This window comes from Zingiber officinale, chromosome 8B (assembly GCF_018446385.1).
Source record: "Zingiber officinale cultivar Zhangliang chromosome 8B, Zo_v1.1, whole genome shotgun sequence".
Classification (NCBI taxonomy): domain Eukaryota; kingdom Viridiplantae; phylum Streptophyta; class Magnoliopsida; order Zingiberales; family Zingiberaceae; genus Zingiber; species Zingiber officinale.
The window spans coordinates 25,802,258-25,828,445 of NC_056001.1; the positions used below are offsets into that span (position 1 = coordinate 25,802,258).

General features: G+C 39.4%; 1 protein-coding gene across 1 annotated transcript; it reads right to left on the minus strand.

Annotated features, from left to right (window-relative positions):
• Nucleotides 1-8,868: 8,868 nt before the first annotated feature.
• Nucleotides 8,869-12,069, minus strand: LOC122017620 (transcription factor ICE1-like). The gene is made up of 4 exons (XM_042575275.1): nt 10,782-12,069; nt 9,960-10,172; nt 9,364-9,534; nt 8,869-9,260 (listed from the first exon to the last, which is right to left on the minus strand). The coding sequence occupies exons 1-4, from the start codon at nt 11,970-11,972 to the stop codon at nt 9,177-9,179; spliced, it is 1,659 nt and encodes a 552-aa protein (XP_042431209.1). The 5' UTR covers nt 11,973-12,069; the 3' UTR covers nt 8,869-9,176.
• Between the last annotated feature and the right edge of the window lie 14,119 nt (nt 12,070-26,188).

The window sequence follows — 26,188 nt, forward strand, 5'->3', positions numbered from 1 at the left end:
TATTTTTAGTGTTAGATTTTCCTCCTCAAGTGTTAGGTCTTGAGTTGGATTAGTATTTGTGATTTGTTCCTTAAGATTTTGGTTTTCCTCAAGAAACAATTTTTTATCATTTTCAGTTGCAGTTAATTTCTTATTTAAACAATCAATAATTTTAAAAAAATTCTTGTTCAAATTAAAATATACCTCTTCAGGACCTTCGGAAACGATTACAGACTCGTGGCTTGATTCGGGTTCGAACCCGTCTTCCAATTCGTCCTCCGATTCTGCTTCGCGAGCCATCAACGCGAGGTGACTTTGATGCTTCTGATTTTCGGCCTCCGATTCTTTTGAGGATGAGTCGTCCCAGGTCGCTTTGAGAGCCTTCTTCTTGGATGTTTTCGACTTGTCGCTCTTCAATCTCGGGCACTCGTTCTTATAGTGGTCTTTCTTATTGCACCCGAAGCAAGTCACGTTCCTTGGTTCAGTCAAGGAGTTGATCTTCTGCAAGTCTTTCTTACTGAAGCTTTTCTTCCTCCTGGTGAACATCTTCCTTACCAGGTTCACCAGGTACTCTTCGTCTTCAGAATCTTGATCAAACTCATCTTCAGGTTCAGGCTTGGTGTTTGTCCTTTCCTTGGAGGAACCTGCAAACAAAACAATACCTTTCTCAGTTCCAGCGTTTGTTTGCTCGTGTAGTTCAAGTTCACAGAATAATTCGTCTAGTTTTAATTTAGATAAATTTTTTGAAATTTTGTAGACATCCATGATAGATGCCCACAATGTATTTCGCGGAAAAGCATTTAATGCGTACCTGATTAAGTCGCGATTTTCCATTTGGTGGCATATCGCATGGAGTCCGTTGAGGATGTATTTGATCCTCGCATGGAGTTGACTTATCATTTCTCCTTCCTGCATTTTAATATTAAATAATTTATTTAACAGAAGGTCGTGCTTTGTTACCTTGGCGTCGCTCATTCTTTCGTGTAGTTCGATCAGCTTGTCCCATAATTCTTTCACATTTTGGTGCGACCCCACTCTGTTCAGCTCTTCCTTCATCAGCCTGCATTGCAGTGTGTTGAGAGCTTTAAAGTCCGTCGAGGATTTCTTTCTCATGTCCGGAGTCCACTGTTCCGGGTCTAGTGGATTTTCGGAGTTGTCAACCGGCACCTTGTAGCCTCTGGTGACGCTGAACCACTGGTCGAAGTCGGTCTTAGTAAACCTCCATTCACTTCTTCCAGAAAGGGAGGTCACCCCTATTGAATAGGGGGGACGTACTGTGTTGAAGCCTTCGACTTGAGACATTTTATCCTGCGCACAAATAAATAAAGAAACGAGGAATCCCAAGACTTGGTCTTGGATTAGTAGTGTTAGAATATATACTAAAAGCCTAGCTTTTTGTATAAACATTTACTTAGAAATAAGAATCATATTGGTCAAATATCTATATTTATAAGTTAAGTGTAGTTGTTCGATTAATTTATATTGTAGATAACATAGTGTGTGGTGTCACATACAGAAGATCATGTTATCAATTCCTTATAAATTATAAACAGTAGCTCACGATTGAGATGGAAAGGAACAAATCATTGGAATAGTCGTAGTGTAATTAAGTATTGGTTTATCTTGACTGATAAATTACACTAGTACACTCTGAGTGTATTGAACAGGATCATTTAAGGTAAGTTCTTTTTATACTGACTTAATAAAAGAAGAAGACCTTAGTTATTATGGAAGTATGTGCTCTTAATCCTAATATAATAACAAACACATATATTTAGTATTTATTTCTTTGACTTATCAAAGGGTGAGATTTAGCTCGATAAATCAATAGACCCGATAAGTTGAGAAATGATATTACTTATAGTGTGTGTTGTTGATTATAGAAGGAAACTATGCCCTAGTAATTTAGGTTGATAATGTCCTCAAGAGGAGCTCATAAGGATTGTCATGTTAAACCCTGCAGGGTTGAGTGGTACTACTCTTGGACTAAGATATTAATTAAAGAGAGTTGTCAGTAACTCATTTAATTAGTGGGCATTCGACATCTTAAACACAGGGAGACTAACATACTCATAATAAGAAGGAGCCCAAAATATAATTTGGGATTGGTGTGGTAGTTCAATAATAATTCTTTAGTGGAATGAATTATTATTGATGAACTTGAGTTGAGTGTTCGGGGCGAACACAGGAAGCTCAACCTCGCTCATCAGGAGACCAAAACCAATTCCTCCTCTCGGTCCCTATTGTAGCCTCTTATATAAAGCCTAATATCCACCTAAGCCCAGCTTCTTACCCAAGTAAAGGGGGTCAGCCTAGCCCATCTTGGTGTCCAAGATGTGGCTGGCCACATGAGTTACTTGGTGCCTAAGGATGGGTCGGCCAAGCTTGGTGTCCAAGCTAAGGGGGCCGGCCACATAAGTCTTAAAAGGAAGTTTTAAAAATCTTTTTTGTAGCCATGTATAATGGTTTAAAAGAAAGATTTTAATTTATCAAAACTTTCCTTTTTTAGCCATCCAAGTAAAGAAGAAAAAGGGAGTTTTATTTTGTTTAAAATCTTTCCTTTTATAGTCATCCATAAAAGGATTTAAAAGAGAGATTTTAATTATAGAACTTTCCTTTTTTAGATCGGTCACAAAAGGAAATAAAAGGGAGTTTTTATTTTGTTAAAAACTTTCCTTTTATGATTCATCCACATGGTTTTAAAAGAAAGTTTTAAATTTTAAAATCTTTCCTTTTATAACTTTCTACAACAGATTAAAGAGAGATTTGAAATCTTTCCTTATTTGTAGTTATCTATAAAGTGAAAGAAAGATTTTAATTTTTTATAAAACTTTCCTTTTTTGTAACCATGAATTAAAAGAGAAGTTTTATTTTAAAATCTTTTCTTTATAGATATCCATAAAAGGATTTAAAAGAGAGAGATTTTAATTTATAAAACAAATCTTTTATAGCTTTCCACAAAAGGGATTTTAAAAGAGAAGATTTTAATTTTTTATTGAAATCTTTCCTTGATTGGTGCTTGCATTGGTGGCCGGCGACATGGAGAAAAGGGAGTTGTAATTTTTCTTTTTAGCCATGTTAAATAAATAAAAGGAAGTTTTAATTGTTGTTATAAAACTTTCTTTTTTTGGATTCACCAAGGATTATAAAAGAGAGGTAGAGGGCACCTTCAAGGGTGATACAACCTATTCTATTCCTCTCTTCTATCCTTGGTGACCGACCCTTTCTCTTTTCCTTCTTTCTTCTTGTGGCCGGCGGCATTGATCCTTGGAGAGGCATTGGTGGTTGGTTTTGCTTGAAGGAGAAGAAGGAGTGAAGGAGGTATTGCACCCTAGCATCCCTTGGAGGAGGAAGGTGGTCGAAACTTGGATTGCATAGGAAGAAGGCTCGGGTGGGCTTTGCATCTTGGAAGATCGTCGCTGACACAACGTCCAAGAGGTGAAGAGAAATACAATAGAAGATCAAGAGGTTGTTGCTTACAAAGAAATGTATAACTAGTAATTCTATTCCGCATCATACTAGCTTTCTTTGTATAGTTTCGAAATACCAACCATAAGAGGCTAGAGATTCTAGATTTTCGGATTTGTAATTCGAAGTTGTGTTTCTTTTATTTTATTTGTCGATCTTGTGATTCGATTGTTCTTTTTGGTTAAACCTAAGGTTATATAAGGAAATTAAATATTGAATTTTGTTAAGAGGCTTTGTCGAGGCAGTGGTGGATGTTCCCATACCCAAGAAGGTCATGTGCCTCGCCATGTTTGACCTGGGAGCTAATTTTCGAAATTAATATTTAATTAAATTTATAACCTAGGTGGATTTGGATCTATAATGTTAAGTATCGTTTGCGATCCAAGTCTAAACCACTAAGAACAGATAAGTTAAATTTGGAATCAATAATATTAAGTTCCGTTTGCGATTCCGAATTTAATTTCTAAAGAACACAATAGGTTGTTAGGAAAGGTTCGACACTTGTACAAAATTTTGTACAGTGGAACCGGTACGATTTTCCTAAGACCAACCAACAAGTAGTGTGGTATAAAATTAGAAATAATCTAAAACTGAATTGGTGTTGCACCAATTCAGCTTAATTACTATGAAAAAGTTTTCCAAAAAGGTAATGATACAAGTTTGGATTTATGACATAAAATTGAAAATCGGAAGAAAAATTAAAAAAAAATCACTCCCTATCTGACTGGTGGTTGCATCAAATCAGAGTGATACCTGCTCTGATACCACTTGTTGGATCGAGTAATTTGCCAGGGGGGGGGGGGTGAATAGCAATTTAAAAATTCGAAAAGAAGATCGAGTACGCAACGAAAAAATTGAAAATAATGTTGGGACCGAAATGTAGCTAGAGGGGGAGTGAATAGCTCATCACATGCTAGGTGCTCGTCGTTGCTTGTTTCTTCAGAAATATGCAGCGGAAAATACAGAAACAAACTACACAATGCTAACAAGGAGGGTTTACTTGGTATCCACCTCACAAGTGGTGACTAGTCCAAGGATTCACACCCACTCACGCACCCTCCACTAAGAAATCACTCTTTTTCGGTAACTACCGAAGGCGGAGAAGCCCTACAAACTCACAGTACAAGAAGAAAGAAAGGAAAACAATACAAGCAATAACTTACAGGTTTTACAACTGAAAACCCTAACCCTAGCTTTCTTCTTCAGCTGTAGATCCACCTCTTGACTTGGAAGACCTCCAAGAACCTTCAAGAACTGGCGATCTGAACTTTGTGGAGAAGCTCTGGGAGCACAGTAAAGATCTGAGATGAATCGGTGAAGTTCTACCGAAGGAATCAAACGCCTGCAGCTAAATACGACGCCAACGGTCGGATCTCGATCGATTGGAATGCTCCCAATCGATCGGGGAGGCTTTGGATCAATCGACCGATCGATCCAGAGTGCCTTTGTGCTCTCTGAATAGCCTGGATCGATCGGCCGATCGATCCAGGGCTTATTGCGCGAAATCGCAGCTCCCAATCGATTCACTGATCGATTGGGGGCTCTGGATCGATCGGCTGATCGATCCAGAGCTGTTCTGTTTGCGCGACACTTCTCCCCAATTGATCCACTGATCGATTGGGAGGAAGCTTGTGCTGGGACTCACCCAATCGATCGGCCAATCGATTGGGCATGAGCCAATCGATCGGTTGATCGATCCAGCTCCTTGATTTTGCCCAAAATCAAGTCCAAAGCCCCTTAAACCAACATCCGGTCATCTATGACCTATTGGAACAAAAAACCTAGCATCCGATCATCCTTGAACAGCTAGGACTCTCTCACCAAGTGTCTGGTCAATCCCTTTGACTCACTTGGACTTTTCTCCTCTTGCCAAGTATCCGGTCAATCCCTTTGACCTACTTGGACTTTTCTTCCTCGTGCTAAGTATCCGGTCAATCCCTTTGACCTACTTGGACTTTCACCAGATGCCTGGTCAACCTTGACCCATCTGGATTTCCCCATGTCTGGCTTCACTCACCAGGACTTCCCTTCTGCCTAGCTTCACTCACTAGGACTTCTCTTCTGCCTGGCTTCACTCACCAGGTCTTTCACCTAGCTTCACTCACTAGGATTTTCACCTGGCTTCACTCACCAGGATTTTCCTATGCCTGGCTTCACTCACCAGGACTTTCACTTCTGTCTGGCTTCACTCACCAGGTCTTTCACCTAACTTCACTCACTAGGATTTTCACCTGGCTTCACTCACCAGGATTTTCCTCTGTCTGGCTTCACTCACCAGGACTTTCACCTAGCTTCACTCACTAGGATTTCCTCACTGCGTAGCTTCACTCACTAGGTCTTTCACCTGGCTTCACTCACCAGGATTTTCTTCTACCTGGCTTTACTCACCAGGACTTCCTTTGCCTAACCTCCAAGTTAGGACTTTCACCTGACTTCACTCACCAGGATTTTCCAGTCAAGTATCCGGTCAACCTTGACCTACTTGACTCTCCATCACAATCTCCACACATGAACAATTGCACCTGCAATCTCCATGTGTTGTCTACAGGTATTGTCAAACCATCAAAACATAAACATTAAGACTCGAACTTGACCCAATTCAAGCTCAGTCAAACTAGGTCAACCTTGACCCGGGGAATATTGCACCAACAATCTCCCAACAAATAAAACAATGTTAACACAAGTAATTTTTTACTTGGTTTAGAGGCTTCGTCGACTCCTACTTCAAGGCCTGCACTCGTTGAGTGCTTTCGTTGGGCAATCCACTAGCAATTCGAAAGAGTAGTTACAGAATGAAAGTACAGGAATGCTAAAAGAAATGATGTACTGACAATAATTAAGAAAAGAAAAAGACAATGCATTTGTCGGAGAAGCTTCAGCGTCGCAGGAGCACAGCACGACAGAGCAAGCGTTGGAAGACTTTGTTGTTAGTTGATTCTTTGCTCCAAGGTGCATTCTCCTTATATAGGAGGCTTCGGGCTCCCGAATCCCTTCTGGGTGCCTGGAGTGTGACATAGCCCAGCCAATCATGAAGCTCCACGTGGCGATGCGGCGAGGGGATAAAGTTTGCATTCCGGGCGCCCAAACTCCTTCCGGGTGCCCGGATCCCTTCCGGGTGCTCGGACCTCTGTTTTCCAGCAACCTGCAAGAAAACGTTAATCCAAGGTAAAATACGAAACTACCCTGAAAAACAAAGTGTTAGCATAGTACAGTTATAATAATAAAAAATAGTAATTAGATTCCGCCTCATCGAGATCGGAATCTAGCAAGATCACAACTTAGAGTTTTGAAATGATTCTAAGTTGGATCGACGCCTAAGTTCCCTTCTTGGGAACGCGTCCTCACAGTCACTCCCCTCCAGTGACTTACCTTAACTTACCTGCCAGACGTCCGGTCAGCCCTTCGACCCGTCTAGACTTCGTGCCAGACATCCGGTCAGCCCTTCGACCTGTCTGGACTTCGTGCCAGCTATCCGGTCGGCCCGTCGACCTAGCTGGGCTTCGTGCCAGACTGAAGAGGGAGTTGAATCCCATAAGTATGACCGACCATAAGTCCGATCGACAATATGCTCGTAAGTCCATGCTGAAGATCTGATAAGTAATGAGGAGTCAAGTCTCGCAGGTCCGGTAAGCTCTGGGAGACTGACTATTAGATAACAAGGTGCTCGGACTCCTAGGTACAACGAAAATTGTGACGGTCTGATTTATACTGAAGGTTGTACTGTACTGTAGGACGATATCTGTAAGCTGAAAGTAATATTATAGAAGTGGAGAACCAAATCTAATATGCTCAATCAACTACAGGACCATTCGGGTTTAGCGTTGGTTGAATGGAGAGATAGGTTTATTAAGCCCGCCTGACTATAGAGACGTTCGACCATATATTGAGAGTGAACACTAAGCTTAAATACGCCCAGTCGGCCTTTGGGTCGGCCGGATAGATAACAGAGTTATGCGATGTGGGTCATGATTTCGACGGGCCTTTGTGTCGGACGGTTGTTCACAAATGGAGCAATGGATCCTTCAAGCACGACCGACCTTTAGGTCGGTCGTCCTTATACCGAAGGCCCTAACATGTCGAGTGAGGAGCTAAACCCTGATGAGGGTGATGTCATGACTGTCATCTCACTTTGACTTTAACTTCCATATTATTTCTTAGTCCACTCATAGCATCTCGCATTAATGAAAATAAAGATAAATATGATTAAAATTATAGTTCAAATATAATAAATGATTAGAAATTAAAATATCTTTATGGCCATTAATATTCATTACTTTAAAAGAATATTTAGATTATCCCCTCACATGTATAAATAAATACCTTATACTTGGCATTTGAGACCGATAAATAACAGACCCATCAAGTTAATTGTTTGCATCGCTAAACTAGGAGACGGAAGAGTTATTGCAAAGTATTCTGACACATCGATCGTCTGGTTTCCCTACTATGAGTTCAATTCATGACTCTGATCCATTAACTGTCTGTGTAAGAGGTGAAACCCTGTTGAGTATAATAGCAACCCCTCTAGGTTCCTATCGTTTCCTGTAAACCAAAATGAACAGTGCAAAAGGTTGCCTTACTGCTCCTGTCAGCCTGGCCAATAACGCTCTGAAGTAGTGTAAACCACCGTGATTTTTTTTTAATTGGCATCCAATTTAAATCTATTAATTTTGTGATAAATTAGATGATGAATTAGTAAGCATTCGTATTAGACGGTCTATTAAAAAAAATTTATCTATTAATTTATAAAATTTGATTATTATGTATCTTAAAAATTAAGAAGATATCATATATCATTGTCCTGGCACGACTGTGAATCTCATTATATCATAGTACCTGTCGATCAAAGGATATTAATAAGGAGCCAGCCCATGATGCCAATGCATTATTTCTTTATTCAAATTGTATCAATCTTGATTGGTGTGAATAAATCCAAGCAGAAGAAGCCAATTAAACAGTCTTTTGGTATTGATGTCTCTGCTGCCTCTTAAATCTGCATGAGGCCTTTGTGATGCAACGCCTGGAGAGAAAAGGTCGAGTTTTGAACGGTCTTGTACTAAGAGTGCCTCCAAGCAGAACAAGCCAACTGGGCCTTTGCAGCATTAAATTATGGGAGTTCTGCATCTGGAGCTACGTAAATCTTGCATGGGAGTGTGGTCCGCGTTCAGCCAACTTTTAAGTTTAGATGTGAAGAAAACGATTGCATTATCCTAGCAAAATTCTTACAGTTTAACTTTTGCTGTAGGGGACAAAAAAAGGATGGAAACTTACGACGCATGCCACAGGTACCAATGGCATTCTACTATCGAATCTGACTCGAGCATTTAAACGAGGATATACAACACTGAATTGTAAGATTTGCATGGGAAAACTAGCCACACACATCCAATCCAAATTATTGATGTCGTTCTATCTGAAGTCTGGCTTAATAAACTATATATAAAGATGAACTTTCTACTTCCTCAACCAAAGAGTTAGTTGTTTACAAGATAATATGTTGCTTGCATGTTAAAACAATACAAACTAACATTGAATTGTAGATTATTATTGCATAATGAGAAAGACTGACACTGTTGTAAGGAGACGGATGTAGCTATGGATCCTCTAAGATTCCATGTAACAAAGCCTAAGATTAAACAGCTGGAATGCTAAAGATGTTCAAGCAACTGGAAACTGGAAGTGACCAGCGACCGCGGAAGCACTGCAGTCGCAGGCGATTCCTTGATTTTTCACAACATTGTGTCGTCAAACCCTGCAGAATGCAAGAGCACTGCCTTGATTTCTTCTGGTAGAACACCCGGGTCTTTGCATTGCTGAAAAGAAGCAAAACAACAGGTATGTCAGTCAGGCAACATAGCCAAGAGAGTGGAATCATTAATTTTATCCTTATGAAAATAGGATGAGAAGAAGGCTTACCTCAGCTCGGAAAACATCCAAGGAAAATCCGTTGAAACAGCTGATGACAGCTTGTTGGATGTCAAGTCCTAGGCCATCGAGTGCTCTCATGGCAGAGAGCAATAGACCAGGTCGACGGGCGCAGAACATATGAATGTTGACTGATCGGCCTTCTCTTAGCCTAACCTCAACCTGTCGAGTGCAGAACTCAGGGTATCAGCAAACCCAACAATATAAGATGTACTCGGATGTTCTAATTGGATGATTGGGGTGTCTTAAAATTGGCATTGATGACTTGCACATAATTTAGCATATGCAATTATCAATAAGCTGATCAAAGGAACTTTAAATGTGTAGCTCAATTGCATCATAATTGCAAATACAAAAGAGAATCATTTGAGTATATGCAGCTTCTGCCGATATTGACTTTGAAACACTAAACACACTGTTTCAACTGTACATATCTAAGCCTTTTACTTTTGAGGATTCAAACTCTAGACTGCCTGAGTCAGGATGAAACCGGTTTATACTTTGGTTAAATTACACTATGTTGGCAATATTCTTGATCAATATAAATCAGTGATATAGAAAGAAAAGATCTGAATGAAGACACAAACCCTTGCTGGCTGACTAGTTGGGCAAAGTTCCTCCTTCACATGATATGGAAGAGTCGGTAGTGTTGGAGTCAGAGGGTGAAAGCTCATCCCACTAGTAGCAGGGACTGAAGAACTCGAAGGAGTCGACTCTAGTTCATTATGAAGGTCATTGATCCTTTGCAAAAGCTCTTTTAAATATTCAATTGCATCACCAAGAATAGAAGCTCTGTCCATCTACAAAGAGGAGGAATTACATTACAATCAGAAAAGATCCATATAACAAGACATACTAGTCGAGTACATAATTTGAATGATGACCCTCTCCTCACTTTCTACTCCTATTACTATGCAGTAACAACTATGACTACTAGAAGAAAGAATTCCACAGCTATATGAACAACGTACAATTAAGAAGAAAAAAAAATGGACTAACCATAAACATAATTATGGGAATTAATGAAACTGATAAATAACATGATAGCAGAAGTATTTCTAAAATGGTCAGGTAATTAGCATGCTTTATGCTGGTACCACTTATGGATTCAACACATTTGATTGAGAGAAATAGTGGTTATGGATTCAATTGATTGAGAGAAATAGTGGCCAGATGAACTAAGGGACCGCTGGTCGAGATCATCCACAGACAGCATTCTGCCATATCGCAAATGAATTATGACGACTTGGCGTGCAAAAGTGAAGTGTGCTGTGCTTCTCGACAACAACAAAAAAAATTTGTGCAGCTTTCATAAAAACATGCAACCACTGAAGAACTAAATAAAGGATAATCTGAAGGAAATAGCATTTTTTAAACTGAATTCAACAAGTGGAGGACGCTCAGTTCACCTTGCTGATCTTGGGAACCACAGATCTTAGCATGTAAAGCCGATCATTGAGCTTCTTTCGTCTCCTCCTTTCCGCCATTAAGTTCTTGGCTGGGAGGCCCTTCTTCTTCCCCTTCCGGTCTCCACCACCAGTCACTGTGCTGTGGGCAATCGAGCCGCTCCCTGTGCGGCCGTCCTTGACAGCCTCTTGGCTTTTGGCATTCTCTGTCGCACCATCATCCGTGTCGTAGTTCAACCCTGATGCGTCCATGCTTCCATCGTCCATCTCGTACTCCTCATTCCCCCTCCTCTTCTTCTCGATCTCTTCTTCAAAAGCGGAATTTCCCCAGTTGCCCTGCCCACCTCCTTCCGGGCTCCACAGCCCCAAGAAGCCACTTTTTTCGCCACCCATATTGGAATTCTGCCGGAGAGCGGCGGCGGCCCGCTTCTGGAATAGAGTAGGCTGCGCTCCCATAGGAGGAAAAATTTCCAATGGCCTCAAAACTTTGGACCTGTTGAGAAATGGAGAATTCTCAAAGCAGTCGAAGCCCATGGAACTGAAGGCAGCAGTCGAGATGGAACCAGAACAGTTCTCGGACGTGGGCAGTAGACGCCCACCGGAGAATTCGGCTGCTGAGCTCAGATCAGCACAACCAAATTGGTCGCCCACCCGCAATCCGACGAACCCCATGACTCCTTCCCCTTCGCCGCTGCTGCCGCCTCTGTTCATCAGGACGGAACAAGCGGAGGCGTGGGGAGCGGAAAGAAACCCCGTAGCATCGCCCCCGAGATCGAACCCGGCATCGAAGGGGCTCGAACAAACCACACCAAAAAGGGAGGAGAAGCCGGATTTTGGAGTAAAAAGAAGAGGATTTTGATCTAGGTCATCCACGGGCGGAACCAGCAAGGCCTCATGCGGCTTCGGATTCGAGGGAAAGCTCACGTCTTTGAGCTCCGGATGCTGCCGGAAAGCGTCGAAGGGGTGATGGCCAGCAGCGGCGGGTACAAGGTTAGCGGCGGACACTGCCGTAGTAGCGCCCATGTACCATTCGTCATCGAGCATGAACTTGAAACTCGGCAGTTCGAGCTCATCCTTGCCATCGCCCATCGCGCCGCCGCTAGCGCCGGCGGCGCTTGTTCTGGCCCACGGCGCACCGTCCTCGTCGTCGCCGACCTCATCCGGCCACACGACGCCGTTCATCCCCGGGTGCATGGACTGGATTCGAAGAAGAGGAGAGGGAGTATGGGCTCGTCTTTTTACTGCGACAGGTGTCTCGCCTTCCTCTGAGGGATGGGTTAGACATGTAACGTTTCTTTCATAAGAAGCGGAAGAGAAACGCGTGGCGTGCAGTTTCTCCCCTTCCCTTCCCCGCTGTAAATTGTCAGGGTTAATTACGCTACTGTTAACTCTTAAATTAAGACTTGCATATTTTTATTTCGAAAATGTTTAACGCTTATTACAACAGCTATACAGAAAGATAAAAATATTCTAACTTATCAAACTGCACAACTTATTTTGAATGACGGTGAGCGATATTCAATGTACATGATCTGATGTGGCTTTTACTTCGTTTCTTTTATTTTCTCTCTTTGTATATGTGAGTTTTTTCCTGGTATATAAACATCTCTACTACTGTATATAAGATGGTGCTAATTTATAGAAATTAGTACCGTTTATAAATTAGCATCAACAATTAAGGTGGAGTGTTGGTGTTGATTTTTAAAGATAAATATCATGATTAGTATTAATATTGGTGTTGATATTTAAAGATTATCATTAACGTTGATATTGATTGGTGTTTATTTTAAACTAATGACGATATTGGCTCGTGTTGTTTTAAATCAGTATTTGTGTTAATTTTTAAAGTCTAGTCTAAAATAGTGCTAGTTTCAAACTAATGATAATGTTGATCTTCATCTTGCATGTACGTAGAAGAGAGAAAAAAATTTATATGTAGATGAAATAAAAAATAAAAAAATGAGTAAAGACAGCATCAGATCATCCATATTGAATGTTACTCATTATTACTCAGGGTAAATTATACAAGATATATATATATATACTCGTTGGTGTAATACAGATGATGAACATGATATTTTTGACATAATAATAGTCTATTCCTAATTGAACTGATGACCTATGGTCATTTCATCATGCATTTAACATATGTATATTTATATTTACTTCTCTATATATCTGTAGGACCCATTAATAAGGTTGCTAAGATAGTGAATCTATCTTTTATATATATATATATATATATATATATATACTTGTCAATTTAAATTTTGGATGACTGAAAATTTGTATAGAATATAGAGCTAGATATTTAAATTATAAAAAAAAATTCATGAATAGTTTGCTGTTAAGATTAATCATAAAACATGGATCTGCATTACTTTAAAAAAATAATATAACAATTATGATTCGATTATTATAATAGTATAGTCATAAATGAGACAGTATTATACATTTATGAAATGATAGCATTATTACGTGATCATGTGATAAGGTAGGGCTCATAGATGGTCAAAGTGGTCAATGTTAGGTGGGCGTCTAATCGGGTGAACTACTTTCTCGGTCAGAAGATAGGATAGCCGGTCCAATACTTCGACAGCTCAGTCAGACACCGAACTTCCGACGCTCATAAAGCTCAATGAGGGAGGCACGAAGGTCGAGCGGCCATCCCGCTCGGTAAACAGTGAATGCAGCCTTTGATTCGACAGGCAGGACTCCTTCGCCCGACGGGGTGTAGCCGGCAGCAGCTCATCGACTGAGCGGACGCTCGACCCGACCGTTGCATTGTCCGGACGGTCGACTGGCTGAGCGGCTCTCCCGCTCGTCCAATAACTGACAAAGGGAGCAATTAGTAATATCTTCCTGGGGATGTGTCATTGACAGGCGACGTAGTCGGCGGCAGGGTCAGACAGAGAATCATACCGTGGAAGCTTCCACTGTCACGTCAGGGATATGCTCGGGCTGTTAAGGTATGACATCAGACACGCTTTTCTGACACATCCTTTCCAGGTATGCTTTAAAAAGTGTGCACATCTGGGGAAGCGTGCACGCGCCTCTCAAAAGTCCTATATAAGGACTCTTAGACTTTATCGGACGTATGTTTTGGATCACTGTAGCTACAGTCACGCTGCTCCTTTCTTCTCTAGTTCATTCTTCTACTACCGGTGATTGACTTGAGGATTAGAGGGTCATCGCCGGAGAACTCCTCCCTGGCTCGGCACTAACGACTTGTGGTTGCAAGCTCAGCTCATCGGAGGTTCACGGCATCTTCGGTCGACATCCAGTCAACGTGAGCGTCGTTTGCCCCGTTCGTCTACTCGCTCTCGGACAGGATCACTATGATTATACAATAATTAATATAATAATTTTAAAATCATCTTAATCAAGTTGAATTAATAAAAAAATTATTTATTTTAATATATATTTATTGTATAGTAGCTATTATGATAATAGTTAAATAAATATTTTTGAAAATAGAAATATATTAAGGCGTTGTTTCGATATCGGTAAAGTAGAGAAAAATTCCTAATCATAATCACAACTTTACATGCAGTCCCGAATCACAAAAAACTTTGTTCCCACTCCCTGCATGCAAAGTATTACTTATTTCAACTCCCTCATGCAAATATTGTTACCTAAATTGCCCCTCAGTCAGATTTTTTAGTATAAAAAGTCTAAAAACGAATATGTTTCCGGTTAAATTCAGCACTTTACACTAGAATCCAGTATTTTATGATAGAATCGAGTATATTTTCTATCACAATTAACCCTCATTTTTTTTCAGTACAAATAGTCTAAAAATAAGTATAATTCTTATAAATTCAGCACATTAAACTAGAATTGAGTATATTTTCTATTAAATTGAGTACGACTTTTTTCCTGCTTAATATAATTCCTTATAAATTAAGCATTATTTACTATTTAAAGAAAATCTAGTATATTTTTCATCCAATTGAGTACCATTTTAAAAAAATCTAGTATATTTTTCATCCAATTGAGATGAAAAAAGAATCGTACTCAATTTGATAGAAAATATACTAGATTCTAATTTAATGTACTGAATTTAAAAGGAATTATACTGATTTTTATACTTTTTATACCTAAAAGTATCATGGGCAATGAGGTAAATATGTTTAACTAGGGAGTGAAAACAAAGAATTTTATGGATGGGGTGCAAAGATTTATTTACCAATAGGGACTGCATACAAATTTTCCCTTTCGATATTATGTTTTTTTTTAAAAAAAAAAAGTGTCTTCTTAATATAAGTTCTTTTAATTTTTTATTTATCTAATATAATATTGATATTAGAGCTCTGCCTCGCCATCATTATTTTGAGAAAACTAATAGCATTTATAATAAGGGATAAAATGGTCAAAGTAAGAAAAATTGAGGACATTATGCCAGGTATATTTATTGCAAACATAGATGAGGGCGCTTTGAAAAAAGATGAAATATTGCAAGTGCAAAACAAAATTAATATTTGCCATCATTTGACCTAATGATGGACCTGAATAGCAATTTATAAAAGCTTTGTAGGTAACTTGTATATCTATCAAAATGTGAGGAGCGAAATGAAAAGGTTTGCAAGCTTCCGTGCTGTGACAACCGAAACTTTCTCCAAATACGAGCAAAAAGTCTCTATTTAAAACAATTTTCGTGTTTTAAACGTTAACTGTCATAAATAATGAAAAATACAGACAAAATTAAGTTTAAAAAAACATTGTCTCCTTCGTGGGATCGCGTGAAGTTCAACTCCAAACGGAGCCAAGGGTGGGATAGGGTTTAGGCTCCTCTTGGGTGGGATAGGAGCATGATAGGGATTAATATGGTAAGTGAATAAGGGTTAATGGTATTATAAATAATTTTTTAAGGAGCTAAGGATTATTTATTATACTATTAATTCCTACACCAATAATTCTATCCCACCTACCAAACTCTCTATCACACTATTAATCCTTAACACAATTAATCCTATATCATAACCTAAAAGGAGCCTTAGTTTTTACTTGGTTCATTATCTCTAGATACTAATATAAGGTTTATAATCGTTGATCACTTTCATTAAGTAATCCATTAGTGTTCTCTTTCTCTTTGAGAAAGAGATTCATTCTTTACAAATTGAGGAACGAAACTGAATTTAAAGTATAAAGACGATTGATCTTGTTCGGAAGTTGAGTCGAATAGAAAGAGCCGGTGACGAGGATAAGGACGTTGATGAAAAGAGGACTTGGATCTAGGGCCTGCAGGAGAGTTGCAGGCCTTTCCACCTTCTAACGGAGTAGAGTGGGAGTGAATGAAAGTCGCCGATAATACCCACGAGCCTGCGTACACGCAAAGAGATCACATAAGAGTGTTAGAGCGAGAACCAGGGAAGAGATCTCTGGCGCAGGTCCTCCGACGTTCAAGTCAAGAGCAGCACAAAGCGAAAGGTGCAGATAGAAGATGAACAGTAGTACTATAGTAGATGTGTATGTGTACCAAACCAACGGAGAATACCTCCCTTTTTATACTACTTCTCATAACCTCCGTAATAATAAGACATCAGAGAATGTCAGATGTCAGAGTATGTCGAGTGATGGATGAAGTGCAGCGGATTCCCATTGGGTAGAGGAAGGTTCCACATTATGCATGTAACAGAGTATTGGAATATTCTTTAACGAATAGTCATTATTATCTAACAAGTTGTTGTAATTCTCTGACAATGTTGTCTCCTGACAATAATCCGACTTGCGCGGGGGCCGACTAGGAGTTGATGAGGGGGTGCCCAGGAGAAATGAGGGGGCTGAGCCCTGGGGCCCGACCAGCAAAGAAGCCGAAGAGAGTTGACTGGAGCGGCGCTTAGGAGAAGTGAGGGGACCAAACCCTGGGAGTCTGACCAGCTAAGAAGTCGATTGGGAGTGGCCTGGGGCGATGCCTAAGAGAAGTGAGGTGGCTAGGCCTGGGGGGCAGACCAGCTAAGAAATCGAGCGAGAGTTGACTTGAGTGGTGCCCAGGATAAGTGAGGGGGACTGAGCCCTAGGAGCCCAACTAGTTAAGAAATTGACCGGGAGTTGATTGAAGTAGTGCAAAGGAGAAGTGAAGAGACTAAGCCGCGGGCCCGACCAGCTAAGAAACTGATCGAGAGTATATTGAGAGCATGCTTATGAGGTGGGAGAGCCAAGTCCTAGAGGAACTTCTCGACCTTGACTATTGCTTCCCTTTTTGGACTAGGTTAGGAACTTCCCACCCTTGATTATCACCTCTTCTTGACTTTGACAATCGCATCACCTTGACTATTGGCTTCCCTATATTACCAGGGCCCTCCATATACGTCATATCAATGATAAAATAAAATACAATTATACTGACAAAATAAAGGTCCTAAGTCAAGCACAGTTGTCAGAGCAGTAATATGGTGTAGCGTCAACATTTTGGATTGAGGCAAGAGCACAAGAACCTAAGCAATTGATATCTGAAGTCTACCGATCAACCCTATCAATATACCGATCACCTCAAAAATCAGATCCAAATATGATAGATCGGTTTACAGATTCGGCCAACCATTAGTATCTTCCCCCCATGTCAACTCCTTGAAGTTGATCTTCTACCACGTCAACGTTGTTATTCTTATCTTTGATCACACATTATGTCACATCAGTCAGTTATACCTTATCTACATGCCACGTCAGCCAGATTATCTTTATCATGTGCCACATTAGTCATTCAAGACTTATCCTGTCCACATCGGATATCACGTCAGCACACAAGCCATCTCGATGGACACCTCATCATTGGATCGACCAAACCTAGCCATTCAATCTATTGATTAGGTTGTTCAGTCTATTGATTGGGATGATCAGTCTACCGAATCATTCAGTCTACCGATTAGTCTACCAATTTTTACAACATAGAATAATTAGCGTAGAATATGATAATTAACACATAATCAAGTTTGACAATTACGTTAACCGATCTCGACTTTAGAATTTGAGTTAACCCCTTTAGTCAAACTGTAACCTAAGGTTGTTCTAATAATGAGGACTCGTCCTTACATGTTCTTTTTAGAAGAACCACTTTAATCCAAGAGCTTATGACAACTTACCATTAGCTAAATATCCGATCCTCCAAATATGTTTGGGCTTCCTCTGCTCAACATTTGATCATTTAACCCACAGGACTTTTCTTCTAACTTAATATATGATCCTCGTTGACCCATCAAGCCCATATTACTAGATGTCTAGTCCACTAATCGATGTAGGTTTCCACTCTTGGTGTCCTTGATATGCTAATATTTTCTTGCCTAGTATCCAATTAAGCTAATGTATTATGGTTTTCACTTGCCTAGTATCCAGTAAGCTTGACTTACTAGGACTTTCTTAGCAGAGTTATTTGTATACTTGATCAAGTCGTTAAACCATAATTAAATTTAACTGTGAATCTTTATTAATATCAAAAACTCAGATTCAATTATATGGTACTTCCTATAACAACATTGTTCACCTCATCACCTCACACCTCTTAAGATCATCTCAACACCATTGACATCTCCATTATCATTTTAACGTCTCCTCTTTAATCCACGTTTATATTTTCCTCCTTTTTGTGTCCATTTTGACCCCTTCTACTTTGCCTTTGTCTCATGTTTGAGCAAGGAGGAGTTCAAGTGAAGCAAGTGACTAGAAAGGTGGACTTATCGTATCTCAAAGAAGAGTGATCACATTGACAATGTCTTAATTGTTAGATTGTCAAGTCGAAAGAAAGGTGTTTCTAGTCAGAGGCGAAGGGATATTGACTAGAAGCGTCATCATCACCAGTTCAACCTTTGTCAACAATGATATAATAATTCTTAAGATGAGGTTATGAGTATTTGTTGGAAGCCTAAATCAAATTGCATTGTTACTGTTCAAGGACAAGGGATGGGTCAACTCCTTGCTGAGTTGTCTCTAGTCGTCTTCTTTGATAGATCAGTTATTGTCCTTCAATCAAGTCAGTGTTTGATGGGTCAAACTTTAATGGATCAGGTGTAAATGAGTCAGTGATTGATTTGCTGACGTTAGCGAGTCAATAGGGGTCAAGTTTGCAGTCAGTAGTCGATAGTCGATGAGTTGATTTTGTTGAAACCACAAGGTTATTTTTGTGTGATCAACAAGTTAAGTTAGGGCCTGTGTGTTTCTAACCTTGTGTCTAAGTGTGCAGGAGCTTAGGAGCACAGGTACTCGAGTGGAAGACGCAGCTTGCGAGAAGGATGGCGCGCGGTGCGTTCGAGGGATGAGACGCTGCGGAAGAGTACACCGACGAACGAGAAGAAAGTGTGCGGTGGTTCCGAGGGATGAAAGCCGGAGTGGAAGATTGCTCGGGGAGCAAGAGACGCAGCTAGCGAGAAGGTCGACATGGGGTGCGACCGAGGGACGAAGACTGAGATGAGTATGCTGGTGGACGAGAAGGAAGCACGCGACTATTCTGAGGGACGAGAAGCCGGAGCGGAAGCCCGCTCGAGAAGACCAGAACTTGGGTTCGGGTGAGCTCTTTTCCGGATTGTCGAGATCACCAAAGTGAGCGGATCTGGAGTTGAAGACCCGGACCGAGGCGGACTGAACCGGAGCAAATGTCGCGACGAAAAAAAGTCAACTCCTATTGACTTTAGTGCTCCGGCCACTCGGAACAATCCAGGGCGCCCGGACCTTAATTGTTGACCAGATCAAATTTTGACTCTATCTGAACATTGGGGGATAAAATTTATCCTCCCAGGGCGCCCGGAACCCTTCGGGGCTCCCCGACCAATTCTATAAATATAGCCTTGGTCCAGAAGCTTTTCAACGAACTCAAGAATTGTAATTCCAATGCTTGTGTGCTTTAGTTTAGAGTTTAACTTCTGTCTCTGCGCTTCAACGTTGTAAGAGGCTTCTCCATCTGAAAGAGTTTTTAGTGCTTCAACTTCCTTAGATTAACAACCTCCCCGGTAGTAACCAAGTAAATATCTTATGCCTCTTTCTTTCTGTTTTATTTATCTGCTTATTTATTATGCAAGTGTTAGTTTAAGAGTTCGAGAAAGGTTACGTTCGGTTTTGATTTTGTAGGCTATCCAACCAATCCCCCTTCTAGTCGGCCGCCAACAGTCTAACAGATTTGATATCCTTTGAAATCTAGCAAACGAGGGACTTATCCTCGCTGAAATGGTTTAACAGGAGGTTAAAGGGGATGCAAGGCCCACCTTGGTGTGGTTGCTCTGATACTCAAGTCAGAATTAGAGAACCGAATAGACAAATGAACATATCAAATTAATGGATAAATAGTAGAGGAATAGAAGTTTCTCATATGAGTGTGCATACCTTCGACTATTAGAGCAAATACCTTTTATAGAGAATGAAAAAACCTAACTCTTCGTTATCTGACACCCTTTAACTCCAACGGTTATAACTCTTCATTATCTAATGTTCTTTAATTCTAGCGATTGTGACTCTTCATATGCAAGGAACAGTGGAGTTCCTTGCATTAGTTTCTAGCATAATTTCAAATAAGTGACTAACTTCCACACCTGTAACTGTTGCCTCTACCTGTATTTATAATTGACACACATTTCCCTTATCATTCACATTTGTACTTAAAATAACTGCACAAATTGCTTATATGAGATTTCTCCCATAATCAATATACCTCTTGCTCTGTCGAGTCTGAGTTCTATTTGAATGATCTACTAGATTAGACTACCTTCTAACTCAGATGATATTGTGTAAATGATGTCCACATATCTTCACAATGACATAATATTGTCCACTTTGAGTATAAACTCTCATGGCTTTGCTCTTGGGCTCTCCCCAAAAAGTCTTATGTCAATGGAGATATCCTATATCCTTTTAAACCTATGGTTTTTATCAAAATTTTCCAATATGGGACTTTAATTGAACTCTAAGAATCTTCCCCTCAAACGAAGGATCACAATTGCTCTCATGATTTGGGCCTCCCCGTGAGCATCCGGTCACCTTGACTTGCTCTGGGCCTCCCCGCAAACATCCACATCCGGTCACCTTGACTTGCTCCGGGCCTTCCCGCGAGCATCCACCTTGGCCTACTCACCTCTCCACAAGTATCCGGTCACCCTGACCTGCTCTAGGCCTCCCCACAAGCATCCAGTTATCCTGATCTGCTTCGGGTCTCCTCGTGAGTATCCGATCACCCTGACCTATTTCGGGGCCTTCTTGCAAGTATCCAGTCATTCTGACCTGCTCCGGGCTTCCTCGCAAGTATTTGGTCACCTGATCTTCTTCGGGGCCTTCACACAAGCATTCAGTCTGCCTAACCTACCTCGGACCCACCCTCAACTTCGTTCAAGGGAACCCCGCATGGTATCTAGTCTGGATCATAACTCTGATACCATTTGTTGTGCAAAGGATGACCATATATGTCCACAATGACATGATATTATCCACTTTAGGCCTAAGTCCTCATGATTTTATTCTTGGACTCTTCTCAAAAGATCTCATGCTAATGAAGATATCTTATATCTTTTTAAACTCATGATCTTTATCAAATTTTTTTAATGTGAAACTTTGATTGAACCCAATAAATAAATTCTCATAATTCCTACTAATCTACTTCTGAGCTCAGCCAAGCGACCCCAAGTAACATCGAGTTTGAATGATCTACTAGATCAAACTACCTTCTAACTCGGATGAATTCTCATACTTCCTACTAGTCTACTTCTAAGCTTGGCCGAGTGACGCTAAGAAATGTTGAGTCCCTTATTAAGTAGACCAGACAACCTTGAATACTACCAAATTCCTTGCAAACATTCTGAACTCAACCGACTCCCATCATTTTTAACCCAGTTGAAAAGGTGCCACGTATAGTCTACTTTAACCAAGTCAAGGGCTTTCCACATGGTGTCTAGGTTGCCTAGGTCAATATTACTAATCTCCTCATAATACATACTTGGAAGCCGAAATCAAATTACATTATTAAAATTTAAAATTAAATTACTTTAATCTCCATCAAATCAAATTTGATTGGATTATACAATGACTAAATAATTATCACATAAATTAAATTACATTACTTAGCTTTCCAATTATATATAGCTTGCTTTATAATTTATTCCCAATCAAAACATATTAATCTCAGAAATTATTACTAAAATCTAAGATGTCTCCTAAAAAAATAGTTCTATGTCACTATTGACGACAATGATTAAGACAATTAACTAAATACACGACATAGTGAAGCACATGATGATGATAATGCATACGACAAGGAACTGCCAAGAATTAAAATGACGGTTTTACTAAATCTGCCAATAAAATAAGCCCCTTGAAATAAGTGAAAAAAAGAACCTCACTTCTCAAACAGTTTGGTTCGTCTTGATCCTATTTTCTTGTCTTCTGTTTTCTTCTCTCTCTTTTCCAATGCGTACGGGACATGCAGTAACTTACTCTGCGACTCCGGAAACAACAAAAATGTTACTGCAAGTTGGTGCATGCATGAGACGTCAAATGCTCCATGTGGTTGTATGTGTATAGCAACAAAACGAGGTCAGTCGTATTAATTCATGCCAAGGAAAATAAAGCTGCGTGCTCGTGTCGAATTGATGGAGTGAGGAGGAAGCAGCCATGCCAAGTCCTTTTCATTACGCTGTGCTACCTAGCTCAGTAAAACTTGGCCAATTACACTTCAAGGGCTTGATCATACATCCACTCCCTCAATCTGCATAATATTGCTTTTGTAGCTAGCTTGTCGATTTCCCAGCTGAATTCATATTATTTCACACAAGAATACAATGCAAAAGTAAAAAAAAATGCATATATATTCTGGAAATCATTGAAGCACATGAGACCTAAAACAATAGGCTTTATGATTATCATCTCACTTCTTTTCATAAACAGGAATAAGAAACCATCATACGTTCACCTTCTTGGGATTTGACAGTGACACGAGCAGTCATGATTTCAGCGCCTGTCGTTTGAAAGATCAGTAAAAAATAATTTTAAATCTAAACGTTTTAATAAAAATTTTAAAATATGAATCTTTATAATAAATTAAACACTTATATAAGAAGGGGAGCACAGTCTATGAATGAATAAGGACCACATCTGCCAATCTCTTAATTTCCTAAACGGTAAATGGTTGGATCAAGAGCTAGCTTCACATCATCATCTTCTGCCCTGGTAAATAGGCAAGAACGACGGCACTGAGTGAAAGTGAGAGAGACGATCGCTGTTCTTTAACGGCCGTATGAAGCGAAGCGAAGGGAAGAGACGAGAAGAGGTCCCAATTAGCCTCCCTCATTGATGGCTGGTCGGACAAACAAAGAGACAACGCAGAGAAGATGAGAGAGAAAGGGGGGCTGCCAAATGGTGCAGGATGGGAATCAATTGGAGAGAGAGCGCCCAAGACTCTCGTGACTGCTGCCTCCATCCAACCTAACTACTATTCCAATGTCTTTTCCTTCATGCAACGCACAATCTCGGACACACACTTCTTCTTCCTTCCTCTGCTCGACTAGTGTTGATCATCACTAATGGTTCGTCCTTGTCCACCGGATTGCTGCATGCATGAAGTTCTCTTCGGCATTAATCTCTGTGCTCTTCAGATTGCGTGTCAGATGCATAGAACTTACAATTAAAGGAAAAAAAAAATTAAAGCTACGGAATTAAATAGACGAGTACGAGTGATAGTTTCAGCATGCAGCGATTAATTAAAGCGCTACAAATGGAACTACCACAGAAAGCATGAATAAAACTGTATGCTACATATATCTCTTTATATGTCCACAGCATATATGCATCGAGCTAGTACATGATGTTGTAGTTGAGGATGAGCATCGACTGAACGTTCTCGTACCGCGCACCTCTCACTCACAAGTCACAACACTATCCCTCTCTTCAATGCTGAGTGCCTGCCCCGGCGCTCCTATGTTTCCTTCAATGTTCATGCCATGCAAATCACGGAGACCTTAATTAAAGGTGTGCATGCACGGCAACACCACTGTACTTTGAACTGAAATAAGTAAGCAGAAGTGATGGGGTAAAATTACCGGCATATCATTAATTTGGCCCCACACGAGGCATCCTTTTTGATAAAATAAAAAAATATAATAATATTTCATATATAATAATTTTGATTTAATTAGAGAATTTTTATTTTATATATATTTTAGTAGCTATGATTATAATTATTATAATATTATTGAAATAAGAGTTTTTTTTTGGATGAAGAATAGAATGAATTGTCCTTTTAGTATTTAAAAAAAAGAAGAAAAAACCCTTTTGATGATAAAGAAAATAAAGGACATCGAGAACAGAAAAACTCCAAATCAACAAATTCAATTAATAAAAGATCCAATGAGAAATACTATAAAATATTATCCTATTATTTTTTCTATCGAATATTTTATGTAATTTTGTGCGACTTGTCGTGAATTTATTTCTACCACCACTCCCCTATGGCCTATGCTCTGGGACAACTTATCTCCGTAAAGTTATTAAATAACCCTAATTCGCTAAAGACTCGTGTTAGGTTAACACTATTAGAAAACTGTAATAGCCAAAAAATTTTGATCTTAATTAACGACGGAATACAGAAATTCCAATGCTATTTTTTTTTTCATTTTAATTTAATTTAATTTTTATCATTAACAATCAATTTTTAAAATCAGTCGTTATTTTACAACTAATTTTTAAAGTTGATTAAAAAATAACCACATATTATTAATTTTTTATTTTATTCTAATTTGTAACCTAATTAACAACAAAATAAAATTTGATTGTAAATAAAGATCGATTAAATTTTTTTTATCAAGCAAATGCTATTCTGTCACTATTTTTCTTTATTTTATTATTTTTTTATCTGCAGCTATCGAGTTTTAACTGGATCCTTATTTTGCTACCCATTTCAATTATAATTAGTTACGTAATAATGACTAATTAGAAATTTTGATTATTATTTTTTCACTTTACTTTAATTTTTAATCTGATTGAAATTAAAATTTTCAATAACAAATTAAAGACAAACTAAAATATTTCGTTCCTAACTTTTTGTTTTTTTTTTTTATTCTTTATCATTAGCCTCAATTGTGTCCTCATGAGGCAGCGGACCCAGTTACTACAGGCGTGCGGCTGTACCCGCACGAGGCTGCCGACCCTAGCCACAGCGCGTTAGCGGTCGGGCCTGGCTGATGTGCGCGAGCGACAGTGTTCCGGGCATACTGGGGCGTGTCCGAACGCGGACAGTAGTGCCGCCTACGAGTTGGATCTTGATCGGGCACGAGCAGTGTCACGTCCGAGTTAAGAGAAAAAGAGTGAACACAATAATAAAGTTTTTTTAATTGAAATTTCTCTTATCACGTAGTAAACTTCTACTCGGGGTAATTGTTAGAGCTGTCAGACGGATCAATCTGTGGTGGGACAGGTCGTTCATGGCGGACTAACCATTTGGCGGGGCGGAGCGGACCAACCCGCCAACTTGGCGGGTTGGGAAATTTCCAACCCAACCTATTCTAAGGCGGGTTGCGAGTTTGGCGGGTCAACCCGCGGGCCCATCAATTTTTTTTTAAAAAAATTAAAAAATATTTCATATTTTCAACATTTTACTTCAAAAAAGTTTTCTACAATTAAATGTATACATAAATATGTATTTTAAATATAAATGAACACAAACGAGTTCTTATGTTGGATGAAAAGTACTATTTTTATTTCAAAATTATAACAAAGAAAGATAATAAATTGACTTAAAACTTAACTTACATGTGTTTTTCAAACCCGCGGGCCAATCCAAGCCCAAGCGGGCCGACTCGCGCGGGTCGTGGGCCTAGCCGGGTCGGCTCACGGCAGACTTGGGTTGATAAAATTTCAATCTAACCTGTTTAAATTATGTGGTGGGAGAGACCAACTCGATGGGTCCAATCCAAATTGACAGCTCTAGTAATTGTGAGGATCGAGCATTTTCTTAATCTTTCGAACATTCAAGATTGAGTTACAATTCTAATAAATTAATCGATATTTTTTTTTAATAAATGGTTGACTTAAGAACACTAAATTAATTAGTTACTCGTTGCAAATGCTATCTAATTTATTTTAGTAGCAACGAGAACATCATCCTAGAATTAATCAAGATAAGATTAATAATTGATACCAATTAAAAAAACCTTTGGCGTTTTTTTTTATAACGCAATGGCTTGCAGCTCGTGACACAACATATTCCTGGTTAAGTCCTACAATCGAAGAAATCACGGATAGACTAAAAACTCTAAAGATTTTTTTGAAAAAAAATTCTTTGTTAATTTTAGTCCATCCAATTGTTTCAACAAAACAACTCATTGAAATGTAATTCATTTTATCATTTTAAAATTATTGACCAATACTATTTTTAAAAAAGTATTTGATATATTTTTTTAAAAAATTATTTACCTATAATTGTTTTTTTAAAAAATATTTACTTA